Source organism: Sardina pilchardus, chromosome 15 (assembly GCF_963854185.1).
Source record: "Sardina pilchardus chromosome 15, fSarPil1.1, whole genome shotgun sequence".
NCBI classification, from domain to species: Eukaryota; Metazoa; Chordata; class Actinopteri; order Clupeiformes; family Clupeidae; genus Sardina; species Sardina pilchardus.
In genome coordinates, this window is record NC_085008.1 from 31,710,047 (window position 1) to 31,737,633 (window position 27,587).

General features: G+C 39.4%; 4 protein-coding genes across 5 annotated transcripts; 3 read left to right on the forward strand and 1 right to left on the reverse strand.

Annotated features, from left to right (window-relative positions):
• On the forward strand, nucleotides 1–5,162 carry ing5a (inhibitor of growth family, member 5a). Its single transcript, XM_062555516.1, has 8 exons — nucleotides 1–133; nucleotides 1,237–1,308; nucleotides 1,440–1,606; nucleotides 1,826–1,937; nucleotides 2,021–2,117; nucleotides 3,229–3,364; nucleotides 3,608–3,669; nucleotides 3,756–5,162. The coding sequence occupies exons 1-8, from the start codon at nucleotides 97–99 to the stop codon at nucleotides 3,793–3,795; spliced, it is 723 nt and encodes a 240-aa protein (XP_062411500.1). The 5' UTR covers nucleotides 1–96; the 3' UTR covers nucleotides 3,796–5,162.
• On the reverse strand, nucleotides 5,161–6,481 carry cep19 (centrosomal protein 19). Its single transcript, XM_062555519.1, has 2 exons — nucleotides 6,100–6,481; nucleotides 5,161–5,775 (listed from the first exon to the last, which is right to left on the reverse strand). Exons 1-2 carry the CDS (start codon nucleotides 6,227–6,229, stop codon nucleotides 5,420–5,422), a joined length of 486 nt encoding a protein of 161 aa, XP_062411503.1. The 5' UTR covers nucleotides 6,230–6,481; the 3' UTR covers nucleotides 5,161–5,419.
• A 3,069-nt stretch (nucleotides 6,482–9,550) lies between these two features.
• Nucleotides 9,551–13,092, forward strand: pigx (phosphatidylinositol glycan anchor biosynthesis, class X). Its single transcript, XM_062555515.1, has 7 exons — nucleotides 9,551–9,639; nucleotides 9,735–9,926; nucleotides 10,018–10,105; nucleotides 10,196–10,331; nucleotides 10,501–10,720; nucleotides 11,246–11,346; nucleotides 12,835–13,092. The coding sequence occupies exons 2-7, from the start codon at nucleotides 9,851–9,853 to the stop codon at nucleotides 13,003–13,005; spliced, it is 792 nt and encodes a 263-aa protein (XP_062411499.1). The 5' UTR covers nucleotides 9,551–9,639; nucleotides 9,735–9,850; the 3' UTR covers nucleotides 13,006–13,092.
• A 245-nt stretch (nucleotides 13,093–13,337) lies between these two features.
• On the forward strand, nucleotides 13,338–27,270 carry pak2b (p21 protein (Cdc42/Rac)-activated kinase 2b). Of its 2 annotated transcripts, none has more exons than XM_062555512.1 (15): nucleotides 13,338–13,454; nucleotides 14,764–15,139; nucleotides 15,712–15,818; nucleotides 16,602–16,749; nucleotides 18,515–18,546; nucleotides 18,690–18,818; nucleotides 18,954–19,089; nucleotides 19,208–19,271; nucleotides 19,384–19,432; nucleotides 20,764–20,876; nucleotides 21,096–21,213; nucleotides 21,571–21,670; nucleotides 25,215–25,411; nucleotides 25,567–25,704; nucleotides 26,113–27,270. In XM_062555512.1, exons 2-15 carry the CDS (start codon nucleotides 14,953–14,955, stop codon nucleotides 26,197–26,199), a joined length of 1,605 nt encoding a protein of 534 aa, XP_062411496.1. In that variant the 5' UTR covers nucleotides 13,338–13,454; nucleotides 14,764–14,952; the 3' UTR covers nucleotides 26,200–27,270. The 2 variants fall into 2 exon arrangements, with proteins under 2 accessions (XP_062411496.1, XP_062411497.1); XM_062555513.1 differs by having other exon boundaries at nucleotides 13,386–13,454; nucleotides 14,999–15,139.
• Nucleotides 27,271–27,587: the final 317 nt, after the last annotated feature.

A 27,587-nucleotide genomic window follows, 5' to 3' on the forward strand; every position in this document is an offset into this window, starting at 1 on the left:
CCAATAGTAAAGGAGGACATCATGAATTATTAATTTCAATTCGGTTGCTGTTCGAGAGTAGAGAAACAATATTTTAACCACTCCGAAACAGCTGAAATGGCGACGGCAATATACCTTGAACATTACCTTGATAGTGAGTAAAAAGATGAATCTATTTCGCTACTGTTTTCTGGTGCCTTGGACATCGGGCTGGTAGTTCAGTAATTTCCTTGCTAGCAGCCCAGCAAGAGTTAGCGGGCCATCATGGACGGCTAGGTAACATTAGCTACAAAACAAACGTTCTACGCATAAAATTAGAAAATATAAGGATTTGACATTAAACTGCTGGTGTCCGCTTTGAGTCCAACAGTTGTATTTCTTAACTTTTCCTGAGAACAAGCCAAGTTGGGTGTGTGTTTTTGGCAGTGGCGAAAGACATACTTTCGTTGTCGTACTGTCAAGTTAGCTTATAAGCTATAGCTTGTCAAATGTGCCTATATTTTTCAGACGGCCATGCTAACGTTAGGTGTTTTTAATCAGGAAACTGTGCGCGGCTAACCTGGCTAGCTTTGCTGTTATGGCTGCGGCTGTGCTCTTGGAGGGAAAGAAGCAGTTAGCCATTAAAGAGCTGTGATGGCACAGGTCACATCATGGTAAAGTTAAATTAGACGAGCTTTCATCAGAGACACTTATATATGAGCGTCAACTAGCCAATATTGGTGGCGGTTCCCCCAATGATGAGTTACATAGTAACAGTGTTTATTAGCGTTAGCTGAATATGTAACGTTATGTTAGCCTAGGCAATATTCTTAAATATTACATTTGGCCGTGTATGGGTGTAAAGTGGACTTAACGTTAACGGTACACTGACTTTTGCTCTTAATCTTTTGAAGAGTATGTTGTTCAAAAGAGCCGATAACTGTTGAATTGGTAAGCTTGGCATTTAACACTATCAGACAGCTCCGAGGCGAAGCTTTCTTTTCTGGTCGAGAAACCTTTAACAGAGTGGAGGGCGGGATCTGTTGTTTGAAAGTGCGTCACAACAGACGATGGTGTCGTCCGACATAACCCGTCCTGTAAACAATGTAGCGGGACACAATCAAAAATAGATACTGATGGTTACAATTTTACAGTCCATACTGTAATACTGTAAACGTAGTAATGTTGTTATTGTTTTGGGCGTGACCACCTGTTACAACCTGGTATTGGACTTGCCCAATAGGCTACCCATCACTACATGCATTTTCATTCCCCCAGGTATTGAAAACCTGCCATGTGAACTCCAAAGAAACTTCACATTAATGAGGGAACTAGATAGTAGAACTGAAGGTAAGATGCCAAGATATTACATACCATCAGGAAACCTCATTGGTTATGAGTCATTGCAGTTGTGAGGACTTAAGTTATAAGCCACCAGGTCTACTTTATTGAATCTTTTGTGGCTCTTTACACCTTGACAGAGAAAAAGGGGGAGATTGACAAGCTAGCTGAAGAGTATATTGCAAATGTCCGGAGTCTGGCTTCTGAACAGAGAGTGGAGCACCTACAGAAGATTCAAAATGCCTACAGCAAATGCAAAGAGTACAGTGACGACAAAGTACAACTTGCCATGCAGACATATGAAATGGCAAGTGTTGTCCTTTCCTGTTGTTCATGTCCTTGGGATAGGTTTATGGTCATTACTTTATTGTGGATTTGTTTTTATGTACACATTTCTTACATAATATGAATTTCAACATAATCGTAATTTGATATCTGCCAAATTATGTTGCCTTGTAAATAGTCATAAAAAAGAAAGTTAGTTACTCAGGTATATGATCAGACTGTTTACATCTGTTCCTTTCAGGTGGACAAACACATCCGAAGGCTTGACGCAGACCTAGCACGATTTGAAAATGAGCTGAAAGAGAAGCTGGATGTCAGTGGCTATGAGAGTCCAGATAGTCGGGCGCTAAAGAGTGAGTTTGATGGGGAATAAGTTGTTTGCTGAAATATTGTATATCACAGTTTTGGTTTTTAATTTGTCTCATCATCCTGCCAGAGGGTGGAAGAGGACTGAAAGAGAAGAGAGGCCCAAGAGGAAGAGGAAGGAAAGGGTCGGATGAGGACTCACCAAGAAAGAAAAAAATTAAAAACAGGTAAGCCTGTGCCCTATGAAAACAAAAAGTCTGTTCAGTTGAAGAACCCATGAAGTACAGTGGCAACATCAACATGTCCAATCTCATGTCCCCCCTTATCCTTGGATACCTATTCTATTGGTATGATAATTAGAGCATGACTAATGATCTGTATCCCAGTTTCAAGTGTAGCAAATGAACATACTATAGTATCCTTTGAATTGTAGCGAATGAATTTACAATAGTATCTTTTCAATTGTATGTAATTCACAACAGATAGACAAGGACCAAAATGTAGAAAGAACTAGAATTACATATTCACTGGCCACTTTATTAGGTACACATGTTCAACTGGTTATTAACACCAATATCTATTCAGCCAATCACTTGACAGTATCTAAATGCATTAAGGCATGTATAAATGACTCAAGCATCAGAAAAGGGAAGTGATGAGTGACTTTGCATGTGGCTTGCTTGTTGGTGCCAGACAGGCTGTCTGAGTATTTCAGAAACTGCTAATTTAATATACTACATACTCCGGTCGAAATTCCAAAACAAAAGCACCACAACACCCTTTTCAACCCTTGGTGTATCCTACGAAGCAAGTTAGACATATCTAGGCAATCTTGAGATATCGAGGCTACACAAAGCCTCAACTCGGTGTGATCCTACGATAGCAGTTATGTGATAAATTTGTAAAACTAGGCTTTCAGCTCAGATCTGTGAGGGTTCTCGGGGATGGGATGACGCTGGCCAATTGTGAAACGTGGAAATGCACAAGACCATATCAAAAACCTGATCTTGCAGGAAAAAGCTAAGTTTACTTTGGTCAAGATAGATCAAATTGGGGTGGTCTAACAGTATTTAACAAGCTGGCCGACATGATGTCACTTTAGCCAGCAAATCTGAATGGCTCGATGAATCACATGTTTACAGACCTAAACAGCCAAAAACAGGACTGGCTTGGGTTGTTTTTATATGTTTGCATTAGTAGCCACTCCAAATATCCAAATACATGCGTGAAAGCACTTAAGGAGAATAAGGTTTTGTCGTCCACTACAATAACATGGTTGCTGCATAAATGGGTACTAATACTTGTATTTGCCCCCTTTTGTTTTTTCTCTGCCTTCAGTCCTGAATTTAGTGACTCACTGTTGTCAGTTCAGCCATCGGACGTCTTGGATATGCCAGTTGATCCTAATGAGCCAACGTATTGTTTATGCCACCAAGTCTCATATGGAGAAATGATTGGCTGTGACAATCCCGACGTGAGTTTGCTAACTCTACTATTTATCAGACATTGTTTTCATAGCGGCAGAGAGATATTTCATGTTTTGTAGTGTTTTGCTCTGTCTTTTGCCATTTACCTGTTAGTCAAGGTGTCTTTAAGAAAAGGCAAAGTTAGTGCAAAGTCTTGACTCGTACTGTTCTGAAATACATGTATGTACTAAGCATAGTAAGCAACCATCTTAATCAGGCTTATGTCTATGCTTATGGTTCTGATTTATCAGTGTCCCATTGAATGGTTCCACTTTGCCTGTGTTGACCTTACTACAAAACCCAAAGGGAAATGGTAAGCCTGACACTGTAATAATATAAACATTACTCACTATTATGAAAAGTTTTTGATCAACACTCATTCATACTCCAATCTTTCAGGTTTTGTCCCCGTTGCACCCAGGACCGGAAGAAAAAATGAAATGTATGTTTCGGAGGCTAAAAGATTACTTTTATATAATATATGTATTTTTGTTTATGTAGAAAAATAGTGTAATATATACATATAGATATATATATATACAAAGGTCTCCATTAAATCATGACCATGTTTCTCTTAGAATGTGGTCAAAAGACTTATTTTTTGAAGTACTTGAAAGTATTTGTCTATGGGGGACTTTAGCCAACATTATTGCATCCTTCTTCATCCATGCCTCGATATTAGGATTGGACTTAAACTTTACTTTCAGTTGATTCTTGTTTTTCATGACATGGGAAGACAAACACTTGTAGTCTTGGGCTTAATTATATAGACTTTGAAAATATTCCATGAATTTCCATGGCTCTTGCACTCGTCTGTAATTATGTTGTAAAGCAACAAAAGCAAAGGCATATATTCCAACTCCGTCCAGGTGGGCACCAAACCAACAAGCCCTGATAAACACCTATTTTAACTAACTCTGCCTTTTGAATGTACCACAAAGGGAGGAGTCCCAGGCAGAACTGCTGTAATATTACCAGAACAAATTGATCTGAATGCACTTTTGTACTGCACTGCTTGTAATGCACTGCTGTTAAGTGAAATGGAAAAGATGAACTAGTATCAAATGATATTTGTTTTAAATGGACCTGTGGAAAATGCTTTAATCCTACACAAGATGTGAAAGCAAAGCATGAGAATAATTGACACACGTTTCTACTATTGGCAGGTGAGAGAGCACAAAACCAAAAGCATACCAAAGTTTAATCTGGCCATTGTATTAGCTTATGACATTTACTGCTGTTATTATTTTTGTTTTTGTTTGTTGGTTATATCTTAAACCCAGTCAGGTTAAATGATAGCCCTATAACTACTTGTGTATTCCACTTTGCCAGTTTAGGCCTAAATGTTTTCCAAGACCAATACCATGTGAACTATAAATAAGCTTTAGTGTGTATTTAGAGAACTGTATGTATTCTAGTGGCACATTCTGTCTAATGTTAATGTTTTCCTGCATTTGGAAAATACAATGACACTTGCAGCTACCTTGTGCTATACAAAGAGGAAATTGAATTGTAAAGTTATTTATTTTGCCAGTCATCATTGGAGACAATCATCAGGAGAATGCAAATTTAATGGCAAGTGATTGATCATTTTGCCCAAAGATAATTCCACTGCTGTCCACTCTGTATTTCTCCTACTGAAATGGGTACTTTTTGTATTTCTCATGGGGCATATTCTTATCACTTGACTGTGAATATACAAGTATCCTTATTTCAAAAAGAACACTGTTCCTAGAGGAGGAGTGAACATTTTTGTATATCAGTGTTTCATATAAAATGTCAATAAATAATAAATATTTACCAGTATTTGATATTTGTAGTTTTATTTTATACATAACCTGAGTATGATTCAATACAATTCCTTTGTCGCAGAGCTGACAGACTTTATTATTATTATTTTTTTATTTTTTTATTATTATTATTATTATATCATTATACACTTGTTAAATTGAAGAATCCATTTCCAAAAAAATAATGAAATAACAATGCATTCTCCAATATATGCAAGGCAACTCAATGAAATAACTTCCTTAGTAAGATGAAAACTCACATTTCACGCATGGCTAAAAGCCATCATCTGATTCATCATCCCAGCTGCAGGCTCCCTGACTCTCAATCTCTGGAAACTCCACCTCGAGATCATAAACAAAGTCTGGGTCTCCCCTCTGCTTTCTGTTGCGTTCAAAGACCTTGTCCATTTGAGCTTTCCTGTGAGCAAGATCCTCGTCGCTTAGCTTATTGAGGTCCTCCTCGTAAGGATCTTCATTTTGCAAACCAGCCAAACTTTGTTCTGGAGTTAGCCCCCGCATGTGTTCACGCAGGCGTACATGAAGCTTCTCTAGTTGGCTCACGGATATACTCTCCAGGTAATCCCTGTGACGAGGGTTATGTTTCAACCGTTCTGCAGCCTTGCTGCAATCTACAGTTATGGGGAAAGACAGACCGCTCCATAATGAAAGATAGATAGATAGATAGATAGATAGATAGATAGATAGATAGATAGATAGATAGATAGATAGATGGATACTTTATTGATCCCCAAGGGGAAATTCAAGAATGAGAACATCTTTGGTCAATTCAATGAGAAGACAGAAAACACAGGCACTGGCAATGACCAAACGTTATTATTAAATCAGAGAATGTCTAATAAGGGGCAGAGACGGGCTCTGGTTAAATCGAAGACAGGGGTACATTAATAGCCATGCTAATTGCAGTTGTGACAGGCTACTGGATAGTCTCTTACCTGAAAACTGTGAGAAATTCCTCACCGGAATAACGCGTTTTCTCATCTTGCTAGTACTCTTGTCTTCATAGATAACCACGACAGAAGGTGGGCTAAAATTCACTCCACATCGTTTAGCCACGAAAGGCATTGCCACCAGTATGCTAATGTGAAGCTAACTAGTCTAACAGGAACGTAAGCTGAGGAACGTTATGTCCATTATTGTATGAAATCACTGTTCGTTTGAATAACCTGAAGATTATGAGCGAACATGACTGAAAAGCCTACCACTCGCTTATGCAAAGCTCACCGTATCTGACGTATCATACATCTAAAAGAGTAAAAATAAACTAGGCACCTAAATTGAAATGTACCCCTTTTTCATGCGTTCGTTTGAGGTGCAGGCTGGTGCAGGGCTGTTTGTATAGGAACGTAATGTGTTGCCTGATATTTTCGCGAGCACTAAAGGCCTATTCTTTTTTTCTTTTTTTTGCGATTCAAAAACGGCTTATCATAAGGACCTAAACAAATAAGTCTAGGCCTATGCTTTCTTCCTTACAGTTAAGTTTAGTATTTTACCTGCAGAAATCTCTGTTGCTTGTTCTGGCATTAATAAGGGCAGCCCTCTTTGCCTATGGGAAGCACGGCCACCAAGTGGCAGCATGCCAGGTAGAAAAATCGGCACGTGAGAGTGGGGTTTTCATTTGTCTGTGGAGGAGAAGACTCAATTAATTTGTTTTTCAAAGAAAAAACAGTAAATCCCACACTAGAACTGAAGCTATATAACCAGTCTTTAAAGCAAGTCAGTGTTATTAGGTAGGCTACCTGGGAGTGTGGTTTAATGTCAAGTTAACATTTAAGGAACACATTCAGAAAAAAGTATAGGCCTACATAAGAAGGGCATCAAAGTTTTGAAATGTTTGTCAGGGTAGCCTACAACTGGGGAGCTTCAGGGGTGTCTCTTCGGAGAATGTATATTGCACTGATAAAATCAGCTTTAGACTATGGGTGTATTGTGTATCTCTCAGCCTCTTAAGACAGTTCTCAATGATCTAAATAGGATACAGGCTAAAAGCCTCAGGATATGTTGTGGTGCATTTAGAACCTCTCCCATACCAGCATTACAAGTAGAAACAGGAGAAATGCCCTTAAACCTCAGACGTCTTAAATTGAGTATGGCTTACTGGACTAATCTGAATGGACATGATGCATCACACATACTAAAAAAGTTCTTAAAGAGTGCTGGGAATATGGTAGGTCCCCGATTTGTCATTTTGGCTGGGATGGTAACAAACTAAATCAACTGAAAATAGACACCATCACTTATAGCAAAACTGTACCCCTGGTAACAACTCCACCTGGGTTGTTTTGCTCCCCTATAGTGAACATGGAAACCAGAGAGATAGCTAAATCCGGAGGAGTCTATCAGAATGTAGAGCAATATTTAGAAAGTATGTTCTATGACAAAACACAAATATATAGGCCTACAGATGCATCTAAAGATTCAGAGGGCAAAACAGGTATTGCAGCTTACATCCCTGAGTATAATGTATCTATTAAAAAGAGAACATCTAATAATTGATCTATATTTGCAGCTGAAATGACTGCAATAATTGTTGCATTGCAGTGGATTGAAGAGGTAAGGCCACCTAAAGCAGTTAGATGTTGTTCAGATCTCTCACATCCATTCAAAATGGAGAATCAGCATGCCAACAGGATTTATTGAATGAAGTTAATGGTATCATATTTTCAATCAACCAACAGGGATTAGCAGTTCAGTTTGTGTGGGTTCCTGCCCACAAAGGAGTTGATGGGAATGAGAAAGCTGATAAGCTGGCAAAAGAGGCAACCAAAGAAGAAGAGATCCAATTAAATATTCCTCTTAGCAAATCTGAGATAAAGGTACTCATTAAGGACAAGGTTAACATTATGTGGCAGGCTGAATGTGATAAGGAGGAGAGAGGAAGACACTTATACAAACATGTAGCAAGCAATAAATCTAATTATGCAAACAGACAGGAGTTGGTTTGGTTTTCCAGAATGAGGATAGGTCATACTTGTTTAAACAGCAGCTTAGAAATGATAAATAAACATCCATCTGGGAATTGTGAGATTTGTGGAGTCAGAGAGGATGTAGACCACGTCCTTTTAGGACACTTTATAAGGTGAGCCCAGGTCAGAAAATATCACCCATGCTTTAATAGTGTTTATCAAAGAGACACAATTAGATGATAAGATTAGAATGTGTTGTTTTGTGTTGTTTTTTCTTTTACTTATTTTGTGTCTTGATATAAAATCAGTTTGATTGCACCCCAATCCTAGATGGCGGTAATACACTAGATTGTAAACTGCCAAAAACCTCACAGAAGAAGAAGAAGCACGGCCACCAGAGCCCAACCTATGAGCCCAACCTATGAGCCCAACCTATGAGCCCAACCTATGAGCCCAACCCGGCCCAAGGGCCCAACCACCAAAGCAACTTCAGGTTATCTTTTAGTCTATGGTTTGGCCTTTACTGGGTTGGTTGGGCTGTCTATGGGTTGGGCTCACTGACATCCAAGGTAGACATTCTCTGATAAAAGATCAGTGGTTGGGCTGGATCTTCAGTGGAATTTAAGTGAAGTTTAGTTGCAAATGGTGACAAATTTTAGAAATATGTTGAAAGTTCATGTGAAACCCCAATTATGGATCAAGGGATACACAGCAGTAAAAAGGGACGGAGAAACTGGCATAGGAACTTTCAAAGGGAATTTCAGAATAGAGAAATAGGATTAAGAAGGGGAATGTTGTGGAATAGGATTACGTACATTTATTCAGTTGGCAGACATGTTTATCCAAAGCAACTTGTAGCAATATAATGGCATTAAACTATTCATTCGATGACTTACGCACTTAAGTAAGTGGGTGCAGACCCAGCACTTTGTATGCAACCATTAGTGATATTGATTGATTTGGTTGACTGAAGACCAGACGGGCTGCAGTGTTGGACCATCTGGAATGGGTTTACCGCACCTTAGAGGAGTGTATAACAATATTGTTGTAATGGTATATATGAGGGCAATGTGTTATCAAACTATTATAATCCATAGCAATTGGGAATAAGGCCATTACAAGAAATTTGGAAAGGGAAGTTAGGCTATCTGGTGGGGATTTTACTGCATAATCTAGAGATGTTAATGTGAATGTGATTGAGGAATTTATGGAACCAAAGTTCCATAAGATGGAACACACATGACATATTCCATTTTTTTGTAGGCTATATAATATTAAATCTTTCTTTATTTACTTTTTTGAAGAAGACAGAGTTAGCCCAATTGAAAGAAACCCATACCAGAGCCAGTCTACAGTAGCCTAGAAATCTGCGGGCTCTGACCAGTCTGATGTAATTTAAATAGCTTGATCTGGCACTCCAGTCCAGTGGGTGGCGGTAACTAATTCACCATTATAGCTAACGGGCAACTGCTATGATAAGAAGAAGAAGAAGACGAAGCTCCACGGAACGGACGGAACTCGGCTGTCAAATGTTTCTTTAACTGGCTCTGTGATGAAATGTTGACAACTGTAAGGAACCTGTTATTGTAGCCTAGTCGTCTACATTTACAGAGTTGAAAAATAAAGTAGGCCTACTAGTCTCTTGTTTCTATCAAATTCAACAGGAAGACAATATTTGCCGCCTTGGTCTTCTAACATGGAAATACTCGTTCTGCAACTTGGTTAACCCACCAACAGACAGAAGGAAACATTTAAGGGGACCGATTCATCAAATAAGTTCATGGACATCATTTTGCTCAGTTGTGTCTTTTTCCTATGGGTTGGGCATGGGTTGAGCGTGGCGCAGCCAGAGAAAGGTAAAATGAAGGAATATCCCTATTTTACGAGCTAGGCTCAACCAAAGAGTATAGCGGCCCATCATCTAATTAGGCCTATTTGTTTCTGTAGGTAGCGATGGCTGTGGCTTCTTTTTAACGCCACAGTGGCTGGATTCCGTGAAAGTGGCCGTGAACCTGACAAAAAGTGGTTTTCATAGGTATTCGATTACGTTTAGATTTTCTCTAGATGATATAGGCTAATTAGGCCGGTGAGTCATAACATTCTACTTTCCTACATTGATTTTCAGAGATCTTATATACACTGTCCAGTTTGGTTCTCCTTTACCAGAGGATCTCAAGGCTCTTCTGGTTCAGAATATATCCAGTGGGGTGTACATGGATTTTTACCAGTTGCAAACCTTGAGGAAAGATGCAGGCTTGCATGTATGACATTTCCTTTGTTTCCTTATATGTTTTTTGAATTCAAAATGGCATGTCATTTAAAATGTTATGGATGACTGAGTGAATTAGACAGTAAGTTAAATATGATCAACAAATGCATACATAATATACAAATGTAAGAATTAAATAAACATGTCATTCCATACACCAGGTGCTACTTGACTCAGAGGTGGATCTAGAGGCACCAGCCTATGAGTCGTCTGGTTTTACTGCCTTCATCTATCCTCAGCTAGATCCTACAACTCCAGGGCATCTCACTGCAACAGTGCCTATTCATGGGCGTTATCACAGGCCTTCTGGCCCAGGAACACGTGTGAAGGTGGAGATAAAGAATACCAAACTGCTTCTTAAGTCAGACACCTGTGAGCATGGTAAGTCTAAATGGGTAAGGGTCTAATGCTGAGGTTGCTGTACATCCTCATAACATTACCTCACTAAACAGATGCTGTTATCCTAAGTGAGCTGTGAATCCCATGTTTGGTAGGAAACCATTTACTAGTTGGATGCTGCCTCTGGTTTGAAATGTGAAACCACTAACTGCCTTCATTGTCTTCAATTATTTCTGTAATAGCAGCAAATTTGATCAATTGTAGATGTTATAAGGCCACATATTTGAAAGTAAGTGATAAAGTGTATGATATTGTACTACTGTATTACTGCCGTGTATTGTATTATTGTGTGTAGTAAAATTAAAAGATAAATAGTAAATACATTATAGTTTAGTAAATTAGTCAAATCCTGCCAAAGCTGCACTTGATTGCTTTCTCAGCTGGGGCGTACGTTTGAGCTAACAGCATCTCTGCGCATGCCTCTTAAGACTGCTGATCAGTTGCACCAGGATGTGTTTGTTATGGAAAATGTAGGTGACAACTCTAACTTCTTCTCTTCACTGTTAGGTACACTACCCTTTTCCAATCTCCCTCACAAGATAGTGTATGGTCCTTGTTCAGTACACAATATAAGCATTTGTTCATGGATCGAGATTGAAAATTTGAAGGTAAGGGAGACATACAGTTTTCACATACAGTACAGGCCAAAAGTTTGGACACACCTTCTCATTCAATGAGTTTCCTTTATTTTCATGACTATTGACATTGTAGACTCACACTGAAGGCATCAAACTATGAATTAACACATGTGGAAAACAAAAAAGTGTAAAACAACTGAAAATATGCCTTATATTCTAGTTTCTTCAAAGTAGCCACCTTTGCTCTGATTACTGCTTTGCACACACTCTGCATTCTCTGGATGAGCTTCAAGAGGTAGTCACCTGAAATGGTTTTCACTTCACATGTGTGCCCTGTCAGGTTTAATAAGTGTGATTTATTGCCTTATAAATGGGGTTGGGAATCAGTTGTGTTGTGCAGAAGTCAGGGGTGATACACAGCTGATAGTCCTACTGAATAGACGGTTAGAATTTGTATTATGGCAAGAAAAAAAGCAGCTAAGTAAAGAAAAACGAGTGGCCATCATTACTTTAAGAAATGAAGGCCAGTAAGTCCAAAAAATTGGGAAAACTTTGAAAGTGTCCCCAAGTGCAGTCGCAAAAACCATCAAGCGCTACAGAGAAACTGGCCGTCCCAGGAAAGGAAGACCAAGAGTCACCTCTGCTGCGGAGGATAAGTTCATCCGAGTCACCAGCCTCAGAAATCGCACGTTAATAGCAGCTCAGATTAGAGACCAGGTCAATGCCACACAGTTCTAGCAGCAGACACATATCTAGAACAACTGTTAAGACGAGACTGCCTGAATCAGGCCTTCATGGTAGAATAGCCGCTAGGAAACCACTGCTAAGGACAGGCAACAAGCAGAAGAGACTTGTTTGGGCTAAAGAACGCAAGGAATGGACATTAGACCAGTGGAAATCTGTGCTTTGGTCTGATGAGTCAAAATCGGAGACCTTTGGTTCCAACCACCGTGTGGACTGCAGAGTTAAGGCAAAAGGGCCAACAAGTGCTAAGCATCTCTGGGAACTCCTTGAAGACTGTTGGAAGACCATTTCAGGTGCCTCTTGAAGCTCATCAAGAGAATGCCAAGAGTGTGTGAAGCAGTATTAAAAGCAAAAGGTGGCTACTTTGAAGAACCTAAAATATAAGACATATTTTCAGTTGTTTCACACTTTTTTGTTAAGTATATAATTCCACATGTGTTAATTCATAATTCTAATGCCTTCGGTATGAATCTACAATTTTCATAGTCATATAGTATGAAAATAAAGAAGGGGTGTCCGAATGAGAAGGTGTGTCCAAACTTTTGGCCTGTACTGTATCTCTGTTACTAACATGGTTAACCTTGCATGTGTAGCCATATTCACAAGGTACTTGTAGGCTGATGTAACATGAATTCAGAAGTGTCAGTGTTCTGAATGTGGGCTCTCCAACATCAGCAGTCTAGGTTTCAATTAAAGAACGATGACACAACAATACTCTGAAACCCCTTAGCAGGCAACATGACACATACTAATTATTTTCTTTTCTCTATGTAGGTGCCACACTCATTGTTTATGGACTTACCTGTTGGTGACAAGTCTCTGCTATTCCTTGTTTGTGGTGGAACTCTGTGTGTTGCAATTCTGTGTAACCTTATTCTCACAGCAACCATCTGGAAACATGGCATATTCAAGTTTTCTCTGACCTCTCTCTGGTCATGTCCATAAACTGTTTACAAAGTGATGAATTTTATGTTATTTTGGAATAAATGTGGAATGAATTAACATTGTTTCAGTAAAGACACTATCAAGGGATGGTGCTTGACTCTTGTTGTTTTTCATTTTCATTTCAAAATCACCTAATACATTTAATCCAACATTTCTGAGAAGTAATATAATTATTTGCATTAGCATTGTCTTTCATCTGCCAAATTAAGTTACATCCAACCTATGTGGATTGGAAATATAAGTAATTAAAATAGGCTACTATTTTCTGTTTTACTAGTACTTAAGCATGCTTTTATTTTGACATGTCAAGGAAATGTGACCCAGAAGTAGGCGTGAGATTAGCTAGATGCTAGGTTCATCCAGGTCGCGTATCCCCCTCCTCTTCTTGTCCTGTATGACTGAAGATTCAAAGCCACTGTATACATAGCCGCTTTTAGGAATACACTTTGGTAAGTGTTCTCTTAATATTCAGTTGTGTGGTTACATTTCAGAGGCTTAACATAAATCGTAACTGTTTTTATATTGGAGGTTTCTGAGCCTGATCAGTTAGCGAGCTTTGAAGCTTATGTTAAGTTTAGAGAAAGTTTAGCCAGCAAGATAGCTAGCTTGCTAGGTAGGTGTTTAGCCAGAGTTAGCGGTACAATGGACAGGTTTTTTCCTTTCCTCCCTTGAGCAGACAACGTTTATGAATCAAGTGTGTAAGAGCATTCCCCGCAGCTTATGCATCCGAGTAATTTAAGTTAAGTAGTCAGCCTATCTTTCGAATCGGCATCTTTTCTTTTTCAGCTTGCTACGTATTGCTATTCATGATAAATGAAATCATCGAGTTTGCCCAGCTAATAGCAAAGTTTCCCTTAGCTAGCTAGCATAAATATGCAGACCTGGCAAACATCAGTGTTCAGGATACGTAAACGTTAACTTTAAGTGAATACAAATTGGAGCTAGTCATTTTGGAGAAGTTGACTTTTGCTAGGTTGCTAATCTTACTATACCGTAAGGTAGCATATCCTTACACGTTGAATGAGGAATTTGATTTGTTTGAGCGCTGCTTTGTAACTCGTCGCTTTAATGCAAAATGTCTCATTTGAAATAAAAAAAAACATCTTCGAGGCATGACTGAAATATTTTGAATTAAGCTACCTTGCAAACCTACACAATGCTTGTGCTAGGTATTAGACGTTCTAAGACAAATTGGTTGTGTGCTCGCTACTGCTGTAAACAGCTTGCTGGCAACGTTAATGTTATTCCCACAGTTGAGGACTCTTCACACATGACTTTGTCAATTTCGCTTTGGCTTGAGCTAGGTAGATGACGTTCCAAGACAAATTGGTTGTGCTCGCTCTTGATGTAAACACAGCTTGCTAGCAACGTTACTCCCACAATTGAGGACCATTTTCTTCATTCATTTTTACCTTTGGCGATTTAAGTTGTTTTCTTTCCATAGGATAGGAAGTGGATACCACAGCTCACTTGTTGTGTTAATGCCGTAACCCACCTGTAACGTCTAGTTATTTTCCTTCTATTGTTGTACTTGTATTAGGCATGGTGATATTGAAAAGAAACGCTTGCTGATTATGTGTAGTTATACCACCAGATGTTTTGTGTGGAGATATTTTATGGTGTGAGTGTCATTTTTAGTTAAAACTATTGATAATTTAATGTGTAGAATTCGTGTTAAAAGTGTGGTGCAAAGAAGAAAACCTTATGCTCACAGATAAGTCTTTCTAAATCACAGGATGTATTTTTGTTTGTCTGCAGTGCCATTCCCCATCTTGTACTTTGAACTCCTCCTCCACTTTTTTCACCCTCTCTCCTTCACCTGTCACTGCATCTCTCTTGCTTCTGCACATTTCTCACTCTTCTTCAATTTTCCTCTCCTTTCTCCTCATTTCCTCGTTTTCTGTCTCTCTTGTGGTCTCTCTCTTCACTCACTCACTCTCTGTGGTCATGTGTGACAACGGGGATCACGAGGACAAACCCCCCGCCCCTCCAGTAAGGATGAGTAGCACCAGTTTCGGCAGCAGTGGGAAAGATCACACACTCTCAGCCAATCACAGCTCCAAGCCCCTGCCCTCTGTGCCAGAGGAGAGGAAACGCAACAAGATCATCTCCATCTTTTCCAGCGGGGAGAAAGGTGACCTCCTCACTTTTCACTTTCTCCTCCTGCTCCTTGTAGATTCATTTTCTGTGGGAGACAGAAGAGCTAGGGTTGTATTTGCTGTTGTTTTATAAACCGTAGAGTAATTTGGCAGTGATATCCGCTGTACATGATATACAGTTTCACTCTGTAATAGGCTACGTGCAGGAAAGGCTCTCTGTACGCTCGTGTGTTTCCGATGGAGCCAGGTGTGTTTGAGCCGCTATTGGTAATGCAGTGTCTACACGGACCCGGTTGGATGCTGCACCTGAGAATCAGCACGTTACGATAAAGAAATATTTAAATATGTGCTGAAATTGTTATTATTAGTTGAACAAGATATTCAGTGTCAGAGTGGAAGATTTAACGAGCATAATGTAACAGAAGATGCCGTTACAACAGTTTAATTTCCACCGGAAATAAATGTGTGTTCAGGAAGAGCCTTTTGTGCACCTAGGCTATTGTGACTTCTGTCCATTCTCTCGGGGTCTTCCTAAGATGAAGGTTTCATAGGTTATCTATGCAGAAAAAGGTTACAGTAAAATCTATTTTACTTGGGTGATTTGCAGTGGGCAGAAGAAAAGACAGAGACAAGGAGCGGCCGGAGATTTCCCCACCGTCTGATTTTGAACACACAATCCATGTCGGTTTTGATGCAGTCACAGGAGAGTTTACAGTGAGTATGGGTTCACTTCGTCATATGCTGACTTTTGTCATCAACCTGCACATTTCTTTTTTTTGCGATCAACATTTTTATTGTTTTTCAAATGGACGGGGGGTGGGGGTTACAGACATATCCAAAATCATCTGTGACTGCTGAATTGAGAAAGAAAACAATATATGATTAAAAAGAGAGAAATTAAAACATCACATTGGTAAGACAAGACATAAAGCAACACAAACATGTTTTGCAGGTAGAGTTCATGACAATGATCGCCTTAGCTGTTGTCCCTGGTCCAAGAGATTATCCTAGATGAGAAAGAGTTCCAAGCTTGTACAGTCGCTGGTCGTGCGTGCCTTATTGAGTCGTGCAGTTGTATGTTCAAGGTTTACAATTTTGACAAGGCTATGGATCCAGAATGATTTCATACACATATTGGGAGTAAACCAGTTTTTCAGAATTGTTTTCTTCGCAGAGGTAAATCCTGCGAATACCATTTTGAACTGGATTTGCGTGCCTTATTGAGTCGTGCAGTTGTATGTTCAAGGTTTACAATTTTGACAAGGCTATGGATCCAGAATGATTTCATACACATATTGGGAGTAAACCAGTTTTTCAGAATTGTTTTCTTCGCAGAGGTAAATCCTGCGAATACCATTTTGAACTGGATTTGCTTTAGTTTTATGTAACCTGCACATTTCTGAAGTCTCTTTGTGAGAGGGTAGTTGACAGATGCAAACTGAGATGTACCATCACTAACCACTTGTTTTAAACGGACTGGCTGCTTGTTGTCCATAGGGCATGCCAGAGCAGTGGGCGCGGCTCCTGCAGACATCTAATATCACCAAGTCAGAGCAGAAGAAGAATCCTCAAGCTGTACTTGACGTTCTGAAGTTCTACGATTCTACTGGCAACGGCCGTCAGAAGTACCTCAGTTTCTCATCAGGTGTGTTTTTTTTTTTTTTTTTTTACATTACATTTACATTATTTTTACCCAAAGCGACTTACAACATGGTAAGACATGTTGTACAATAGTGACATTTACAACAGTTAAAGCTTTTTAAAGCAATTCTCATAACAATTCTAGGATTTTTTTTCTTTCTAAAGGTAGGGTGCAATAACAATAAGTGCATCAGTGAGTGCTGTTTTTAAACAGTCAAGTGTCAGTTATAGTCGAGCAGTAAGTCTAGGACCAGCAAGACTAGTTGTAAGTCGTGCTATGAAAGGAGATGGTTTTCTGTGTATCTACAGTATCTGTCTGCTATGGCAATTATTGATTAAAGTGCTCATAGTTGGAGTAGGTAATCAACAGTAGTCTTACAGGGAGGCGACACCGGGCGTGTTACTAAAGGCTGGCTTACATTGTACGATTTTGGCCTGTTTTAACAGTCGGCGACTAAATTTCCAAAATTGGGGTTCTCAGCGGTTTTAAGTCCGTCGGAGGCAGTCTTTTTCTAGTTTTGCCGTTACGACAATATCAAACATGTTTGATATTATCGGAAGTCTTTTCAGTCGTGGCTCATGCAAATAGTGACGTGAACATTAAAAACCAATAGTAACCTTGCGCGAACATGAAACAGGAAGGGGCAAAATAGGCGACAGCTGTAGCCTATATGATTATTTGTTATTTCATTTCTTATAATTTATTATTCGGCTGTTCTACGTGACAGAACAACTCTATATCTGTTAGTGATGTCACACATCAAACAATGCTGCAGAAACGTGAAAAAATGACTTTGATATGAGTAGGCTATCATGTGAGTTCCTGTTAATGATGACGTGTAGCCTAGTGCACGATGGAAATAATTTGAAGGAATCTAGCAGCAGTCTTGTAAATAGTGACCCACAGTCTTTGCAAAATCCTAATCTGAGACTGGCCTGTGACTAGAAACTCAATGAATTGTCTTTAGATGTGAGAGGGTCTGAGACAGTAGTCTTTCAAAAATCTTTTCCAAATCTTTGCAAAGTCTGTCAATGTAAGGTAGGCTTTAAGCGTTCCATTTGCCTAGTGTCTGCTGCAACAACTTAGCTTCCACTGTAATCAGTGGAATTGGCTTCACCTGATGTCATAAAGTGAACCTACTATTGGTCCTTACCCAGGGCTGTACACTTAGTATTTTCACTAGGAGCACAGGTGCTCCTAAATGAAAAAATTTAGGAGCACAGAAAAACATTTAGGAGCACTATGACATTTCCTTGAAAACCTTATTGCCTTAAGCAGGATACAGACCATTCACAGCAGTGGCAATCCTAGTCTCTGCTCAAACCCTCCACACACACAGAAAATTGCTTGTCTTGTTTCTATTTCATATTTTGAATTCAGAATTTATGTACATTTTGTTAAGAATTTATAGCATTTTAGGATCTGCATAATTACTTATAGCTTAAAATATTCAGTAATTTGAATACTTCATATTGATTACTCTTGTCTTTAATGATATTACAGGGGTGGTGTGTAGGTCTAATTGAGTGCCTGTCACTTTAAGAAGTACCGTACGTGAACATAGTTACGCATAGTTCAAGGATACATGGTTTCATTAAAAGAACACTTCACCGTTTTTTCATATTAAACTATGTTATTCCCTTAATTAAGACAAGTTGATGCATACCTCTCACATTTCAATGCGTGCACTCATGTCCTTGTAGAGATGCAGTATCTTGCTGTGGTCATTGAGGTTCATCTGTCTGTCCTGTATTGTATGTGTCCACAGAAAAAGATGGTTATCCCCCAGGCCCACAGTCTGTAAGTACTAGGTTTGGAACTATTGAAGAATCTTTATTTTTTATGTGATGACTGTAGTTGGAGATTTACCCCATCAGTAGTATGTGGTTTATTCACTCTGCAGCATTTGTCTTCTCCGTGTTTTGTTCTAAAATATCCCACAGCCTGTCAAGAAAGGCACAGAACCTTCATCTACAAACACCAAAGACATTGATAACGGTGGCGATGACGATGAAGATGATGATGAGGCACCTCCGCCTATTGTCGCACCCCGCCCCGAACACACCAAGAGTGTGAGTGTCACCTTCCTCACATTTCCGCTCTCAAACAACAATCCTCTGGATCTTGTTTCATTAGCTTCAACGTTAACTGCATGCACTCTGTGTACATATTACTTCATTCTTTAATCATTGTGCTATACCTTACAGGTATATACACGACCCTCCATGATAGACCCCCTGCCCCCGCCTGTGACTGCTCCAGACGGGGACTCGGCCTCCAAGGCAGCTGACCGACAGAAGAAGAAGGGCAAGATGACCGATGAAGAGATTATGGACAAACTGAGTATGACTGGCATCCGTTTCTATGGCCTTTATGTGGGCAACATTATGTGCCACTGTCCCCCAAAGCATCACAATGATCAATTTATGTTTAATCAAAATTTATTTATTTATCTGCCCAGGAACCATAGTTAGTATTGGAGATCCCAAGAAGAAGTATACACGTTATGAAAAGATTGGGCAAGGGTAAGTGTGAATGTATTTGTGAATGTGTGCATGTGCAGAAATGTATATTTATTTGAGTATGAAAGAGATTTATACAGATTCAGTGAGTTTTGCCTTCTTCCGCCCCCCTCAGAGCTTCAGGAACAGTGTACACTGCCATAGATGTTGCAACTGGACAGGAGGTAAGGGAGTAGGGCTGCTTGATTATCATTATCGCAATTGTTTTGTTCAAGAGATTGAGATCACGATTATTAAACATAATTACTTAGTTGTTCTGGAACTGTCTTCCATTTTCAATCAAATTAAATTTTGTATATAATCCAAGAGAAAAAAAATACATACAAAGGGGGAGTGTGCATGACATCTCAAAACTAAAGGAGAATATTATTATGAAAATTATTTTAGCAAAATAATCATTATTTTGATTGTGTTGCTTTCATAATTGTTGAAAGCCATATTCACAATTAATCAATCAATTGCACAGCGCTATAAGGGAGGAATATCATGAGGAAGTGAACATGATCTTGACCAGTGGTTCTCAAATAGGGGTAGGAGGGGGGACAAACAAATAGAATGTCCTTTTACCTTGCTCTCGCAAAAAGCAAGGGACAAAAATTAGCCTACCACTGAACCAACAGTAATAGACACCACTTAAAAAAAAAAAAAAAGCTTTAAATGTGTCATTTGAAATCTACATGACCGCTCCTTCAATAACTGTAGCAGACATCCGCAGGTCGCACATCAGGCTACCATTTGTTTGCTGTATAGGTTCATAGGTTGAAGGTAGTTTCGATTGCAGGTGCATTCTTCAGTTTTAACAGCCGCCTTTATGGGCTCACTTTCGCATTCTTCACATAACTCACAAGAGTGCATCAGGCTACATTTTAACCAGCCATTTTAAAAACTATTTTCCTCTTGTTCCTATCTTGCAAAGCCTAGTAAAGTAAAGGCGCATAATCTTTTTTCGTCTTTTTGCCCATCTTTTCTCTCCCCTACTCTCAAAACTATTTTTTGTAAAACATCTAAAGTTAATTAAGTTTTTGAGCTAATCATTGTTGCCATTTGCAACACTTATTTATAGTCTTAGCAATCCTATTGAGGTGCAATCACTGTTTGTCTGTTTTTTGTCTTGTGCCTCTATTTATTCCTAGCACATTCTTACAACTAAGCACAACGCAACTAAGTTTAACTTGCGAGAAAAGAGATGCTTTGACTGATGCCTTTTTAAAATATATATATAAAAAGAAACCTCCACACATACAGTATAATGAGTGATTTGCTTTCAGTGTGAGCTTCACATAATATGGGGGGGGGGGGACGTTATGTTATGGATCGACCAGTCCCATAACAGCTGTCAATTTCAGAAACAGAAACAACAACAACAGAAACAACATTGTGTAGTGTGTGTGGCCATGCGAGGCATGAATGGATTTTAGGCCTCCCTTTTCTCGGTCTGAAGAGGAAGAGGCGGAGTCCTCAATGTCCTGTTCATTGTCTTCTCTTTGATCTCAAGGTGGCCATTAAACAGATTAACCTCCAGAAACAGCCCAAAAAGGAGCTCATCATCAATGAGATCCTGGTGATGAAGGAGCTGAAAAACCCGAATATTGTCAACTTCGTAGACAGGTAAAGCCATTGCTAGATGCCTGTTGATCTCACCTACAGTGTATGAAAGAATATTTAGTCTTTGCTATTCCTACATCGCTCATTAACTGTTCTTATGAGAGTTCAGTTCTATATCACAATCAGCATTTCAAAGTTTGTGAACAGGGTTGTGAGTTGTATCAGTAAGTGTCTTTCTTAACCATTGGTTTATGGATTTGATTTCTGACATTTGCCGTATAGCTTTTTGGTAGGCGAGGAGCTCTTTGTGGTGATGGAGTATCTGGCCGGTGGATCTCTCACAGATGTTGTGACAGAGACGTGTATGGATGAGGCTCAGATTGCAGCTGTTTGTCGAGAGGTGATGTTGCAGCCTGATCGTGTTGCATAACTGGTGTCTGTTCCTTTTTAGTCTTTATCAGAATAGATGTTTATTTTACTCTCATTCACAGTAACTATGTGATGAAATGTTTTATTTCAGTTTGATCATGCTCATTGTGTGATTCTATACTGTATAATATAATCTACATTGTTCTTCATATGTTATCTTCATTGTTCCATGATCATATACAATTGCAAAGTATTGCAACAGTTAGATCAAGATCTTTGTTGAACCTTTAGTGGTGTTGTCTCATAAACTGACTGGTGCATCAGTTCTCTCTATAGACCTGCCAATGACTCATTTTCTTCTCTCTCTCTTTTCACTCTATTTTCGTAGTGTTTACAAGCATTGGAGTTCCTGCATGCCAACCAGGTCATCCATCGAGACATCAAAAGTGACAACGTCCTATTGGGGATGGACGGCTCGGTTAAACTCAGTGAGTAAAAATAATTGAAAGCATACACTGATAAAAGAGTGAGACTTGGGCTACATCCACCCTATCCCTTTTCTGTTTTAAAACGTGATCACTGCCTTGTCCGCACGGGACACTTACACAGTGTGTGTGTGTGTGGGGGGGGGGGGGGCACACCTGAAGGGTAGATCACACCTGAAGGGTAGATCACATGACCATTCATACATTCGATTCAACTGCATTGCAGATGCTACCTAAGACCGCAAGACTGTCTTAAGCCTGTATTTCCCTGTTGGATTCACCACTGGCAGGCTAGTAGTGCCTTGCTAACTCATTAGTTTGTCAGCCAGGCTAAACAAATAACTGACTTAAACACAATCAATGGATTTGCATTTGTTTTGGTGACTTGTGTGTTGACACATTTTAATTGATGTCATTGATGTATCGTAGATGTCAAAACTTAAACTTAATGTTAAAAAGTAGTCCCCTCCAATTAAAACGCTGCCATGTTTTCATTGATCGAGTTGTGACAACATGTTACAGAAGTCATGAGAATCAAGCTTTCTAAACCGTCTGCACTCCTTTTGTAATTTTCATTCATCCTTACACAACTTTTCTTTTTACATTTGCCATATCCTTCATTAGCCCTAACTAGGTTTGTTGTTCCTCAGTGTCTGGTTTTTGCTGTACTTACACATGGTATAACCCTGAATTGACATTTTAAATTAAGACGGTAGGCTTGCAGAGAATAACTAGAGAATGTAATTCCAGGGAAATTACGAGTGCATGAAAATGCAACAATGTATAGATACAGTAGATAATGTAGATATTAGGGCTGGGACTCGATTAAAAAAATTAATCTAATTAATTAGAGGCTTTGTAATTAATTAATCGAAATTAATCGCATTTTAATTGTATATAAATATATGACCTGAGAACAGTGAGAAGTATTTTTTTTTCACATGGATTTTTAGTATAGCCTACTATTGGATAATGACTGAATACATAGGCCTAAGCTTAAGCAACAAAAATATTGTTTATTAATAAGTCCAACAGACCAGGGCAATTTTTGCCATAAAGTGTAGCAATACCATATTTAGAAATAGTACATTTTCAGAAATTCATGTAGCATATAGATAGGTAGACCTTCTGTAAACTATAATACTGTGATATCCTGTTAATTGTGTCACCTGTTACCTTGAGTTGAGTTCATGAAATTGTTGTGTCCCTTTAAGGGGAACTGGGGGGCGGAGTTTACGTGTGTGCATGTGTGCTTGCATGCGGTTCTGAGTGTGAAGTTTCTTTTAGGTCTATGAAAGTTGGACATGGAATTAGGTGCGGTGGATTACTGTTATAAGCGTGAGTTGTGGCTGTAACAGCAACTTGGTTGCTATTTGTTTAATAAATAAAGCTCAGAGGTTTCCCTCAAGTGTCTGGAGTATCACAATACTTTGTCCACGCTAGCAGCTAGCTGCTTTATGTTTTGCACTGAGGTGATACCTGCGGTGATACGTCCTTGTTGCATAGGTTGCACACAACCATGCTCTTATCTACGCTTCCATCCGTTCGTTTTTTGTAACAACATTTCCCATCCACGGGGCCAACCAACGCGGTCACATCAGCTTCTTTGTTCATGTTCACTGTGCCACTGTGGTTTGTTTTGTCTGAACCGAACTCATGCACGTCACTTGGTGCTCCAGTATAATCGGTCCGTCTGAAACTCATCCAGTGAGAAACGTTCCGCGGTGCAAAAATAAATAGGCATACGATTAAAATGCGTCAATTTTTTTTAATGCATTAATGTTTGTGTAATTAATTAATCGTAATTAACGCGCTAAAGTCCCGGCCCTAGTAGATATAGTTACTAAGGTGTAGCTAGGGTAAACATGATGGTTGCATAGTTTAAAGAAAGCTGATAGTGTGAAGGTAGACAGTTTAAAGCTAAAACATTACAGTTCTAACTGAACTAATGATTTCTAACAGTTATGCTAAAAATGCTAACTATGCTAACAATGCTAACCAGGTTGATTAGCTAACTTAGCTAATCATTTCTAACAGTTATGCTAAAAATGCTAACTATGCTAACAATGCTAATTATGCTAACTATGCTAACAATGTTAACTATGCTAACAATGCTAACCAGGTTAATTAGCTAACTTGGCTAATCATTTCTAGCAGTTATGCTAAAAATGCTAACCATGCTAACTAGCTAACTTGCTAGTGAGGACTTTTATTTTGAAACATTTGTTGATAGGGTATCTATGGTGGCCACTATCAGGAATAAAGAAGTTACTGTAGTAAAATCATGTTGGTTGCTATGGAAACGGTCATAAACGCTTAATTTTAATGGTTGCTATGTTGGTTGCTAGGTACATGGAGGTTTCATATAGTTGACTGGAGGCATAGTTGATGATAACTGACAGTTTGAATGGTTGAACAGTTAAATAGTTGAGTAGTTTCAATGGTTACATGATTTAATAGTGTATTATTGCAGTGAGGACTTTTATTTTGAAACAGTTGTGGACAGAGGAAACAGTTTACAGGATATGTAGTCTTCACAGAGAGATTGTATGCTTAGGCTGAGAGAGACAGAGCTGCTGCAGGTGGGGCTGGCCACCTGGCATAAGATTCTAATTGCCCTACTATGATGTCATAATCGCAATGTTAAGTCTATGGGGGGAATTTTAATAGTTTTTATTTAATAGTTCAAAAAGTATAAAAGTTACAAAGTTGAAAAATACATAGCTGAAGTCACCTAAGTAAGACCTACGCAGCGCAGTTTGAATGAAGTTTCTACGTTAAACGGTTGAAGCTGAATTGCGCGCACAAAAACGTTAGAGGAAAAATAATAAGAAGATGTCGGATAACAGTAGAGTGCATTTTCATGCACTCTAATTAATCTACTAATACCTCAACACAAGTAGTCATAAATGTTTTTCTTAATGGTCTTAAAATTCTTACATTTAACTTGTTGAATCTTGCAGAACTTCTGTATTAAAAAATGCTGTAATAGTGGTAAAATCATCTGTCTATAATCAGACTAATTAGATATACCGCATTGATGTGTGTTTGTCTGTGTCTGTGCGTGTGGGTGGGGTGTACAACAACCCTTTGCTCCACCATCTTCATCCTGTTTGATGTACATTCATTCATTTATGTATGGCCCTATGAAACTCAGCATTCAGAGGGTGTAACTAGGTAGTGGCTGAAGGGGCTGAGTGGCTTGGTTGAGCTGGCTCCTTGAGACCAACATGCAAAAACAGTCGGTCCTCATAGGCCCTACAGTTCTCTAGATATTCACGAAAACTGTGTCCGCCCTACCCACATTTCGGCGGCCCTGGTGCGGCAGGGAGAAGATGGATCAGAGCGAAAATCGACAGTTCCGTGTCATCCTTGTGGGGCTACAGTGCCCACCAAGTTTCGTGCAGCCCAGTCTTTCAGTATCCTGGGAATCATTGACACAAAATGACTGCGCTGCGGTCATATTAATAGTTGGCTTTTTCTGATTTGTAATTGTCCTTATGATATATTTCCCCTCTCCTCTCCTCTCTCTGTCTTCCACTTTTAGCCGATTTTGGGTTCTGTGCCCAGATCACTCCGGAGCAGAGCAAGCGCAGCACCATGGTGGGCACGCCCTACTGGATGGCCCCTGAGGTCGTGACCCGGAAGGCTTACGGGCCCAAAGTGGACATCTGGTCCCTGGGTATCATGGCCATAGAGATGGTGGAAGGCGAACCACCATACCTCAATGAGAACCCGCTCAGGGTGTGTACAGAACATGTATTCATAGTGTGCAGAAGCCTGCTCCCTGCTCCCAGTCTCTCTGTCGGTCTCCTCATTACTTACCCGTGTCTCCTCTCTGTGTGTTTGTGTCTGTCTATCTTTCACTGCTCCTATTGCCCTCTTTTGCACTCTCTCAGGCACTCTATTTAATTGCCACAAATGGCACCCCGGAGCTTCAGAGTCCAGAGAAGCTGTCACCGGTTTTCCGTGACTTCCTGAGCCGTTGTCTGGAGATGGACGTGGAGAAACGGGGAGGAGGAAAAGAGCTGTTGCAGGTGAGGTTGTTAGCAGAGTTACCAGTCACGTTATGGTATTGAATTTGTGATGTCTCACCTGGATATGATTAAACTGATTCAGTACACTGTAGATATTTGGTACTGTATATTTAAGTGTCTGGTCATTTGTTTTTCTCGCATATTAGAAGCACAGTCTCCTCACAATAAATCAAAATAGAATGAGGAGGACATGTTCCTGTTACTCTAGAAAACCTATCCTAGCCGTTAGCTCCTTTCTACAAATAGAAAGATACCCACATTGGTTGTTAGAAACTGTTATCCTGCACATGAACTTTCAAGCAAGCTACCATCAAACATTAACACTCTGTTTCAGTCTGTGCACTTGCAATACCTACTTTGAGTGCATATAGGTGTGTTAACATTCCCCCCCCTTTTTTCCTACTGCAGCACCCCTTCCTGAAGCTGGCCAAGCCTCTATCTAGCCTCACGCCACTTATCTTAGCAGCCAAGGATGCCATGAAGAACAACCGCTAACCTTTCAGATGAGAGGGTCCCCTACCCATTCGTTCCTGATGTGATGTCAGAAGCTCCTTCTTGTTGTGCCCCCCACCCCTTTCTTTTGCTGACGTGCCATCAAGCAGCCAAGCCCTTGAAGCCACGCTGTCTCCAAGACCAAAAACTTAAGCCCCAATCTACAGGGGTTGGAACTCTGGTGGCCTTATGAACTCTTTATTTAGTTTTTTTTTTTGTTTAGTTTTTTTTTTTCTTTATTATTTTTTTTGTCTTACCCAGGGGTTATGAACTCTTCCCTGACACCAACTGAGATGGTATTTTCCCCCTGCATTTTTAAACTATACAGAAAAATTGTGTTCCATAATATTGATGACTCGATTTAATGTGATCGAAACAAACAAAATCTATCTCTTGTCACAGAGAACTTTTTTATTCAACCTCTGTATGAATCATGTCTCCATGTTGTATAGATCCATGTGTCTTTCATTTCAAAATATGACGTAAAAAAGACAACATTCAAATGTGGGTCCAGAAACATATCTTGATTTCTCCACTTCATGCGAAGAACATTGTGTTAGATGATTTTGTGTCCATAATTTCAAAAAGTAGCGTTTATGACACTCCCTCGTTGCCACATCAGTTTTGAATCTCACCAGCCTCCTTCAGAGGAAGGCGTGCACCTTATTTACCGATGCCAACAGTAGCTTGTGAGTGGTAGGGTTGTCACTTGTGCCTTGTGTACTTGTTCCTACACAAACAAAGTATTGTGAACCGTTCAGGATGGAGTCCTTCTTATGTCAGTTTCTTCATTTGACTAGAACCTGGGAAGATAAACTTTCATAAGGTAAAATTTGTTATGTATATTACGAACTTCAAAAAAGGAAATGGTAGTATACAAATTAGGACTTTTAGACAAGCTGTCATTTAATATGTATGTTTATATGTATAAACACTATTTTTGTTTTTAATAACTAACATTATAAATAGATCTGTCGGAAGTCTTGGTCAGGCCTGTTTTGGTGCCTTGAGTCTGACTTTATTCCCATGTCAAAAATTGTAACTGTGAAAATAAAAAATAGTGTTTCTTGTCAATTTCACTAAGTCCTTTGTTGTTTAACTGTTTGGGTTATTTTTTAATACACCATTTGTAAGTTGTGATGAATTTCACTAAGGTGGTGTATGCTGCAGATGTGTGTGAGGATGTGCAAGAGCAATGGGTTCTTTCAATTATCACACCTGTTAAACTCTCGCGGGGATGATGACGTTGGAAATGCAGACGTTTTTCGCTACACAGTTTTGTCCACTGCCGTCTAGTGGATACTGTGATCTTCGGTAGGTGAAGACGGCACACTTTGATCTTTGCTACCCCAGAGCTAACTTACAATGCAACTTGCCATAGGCAGTTAGCT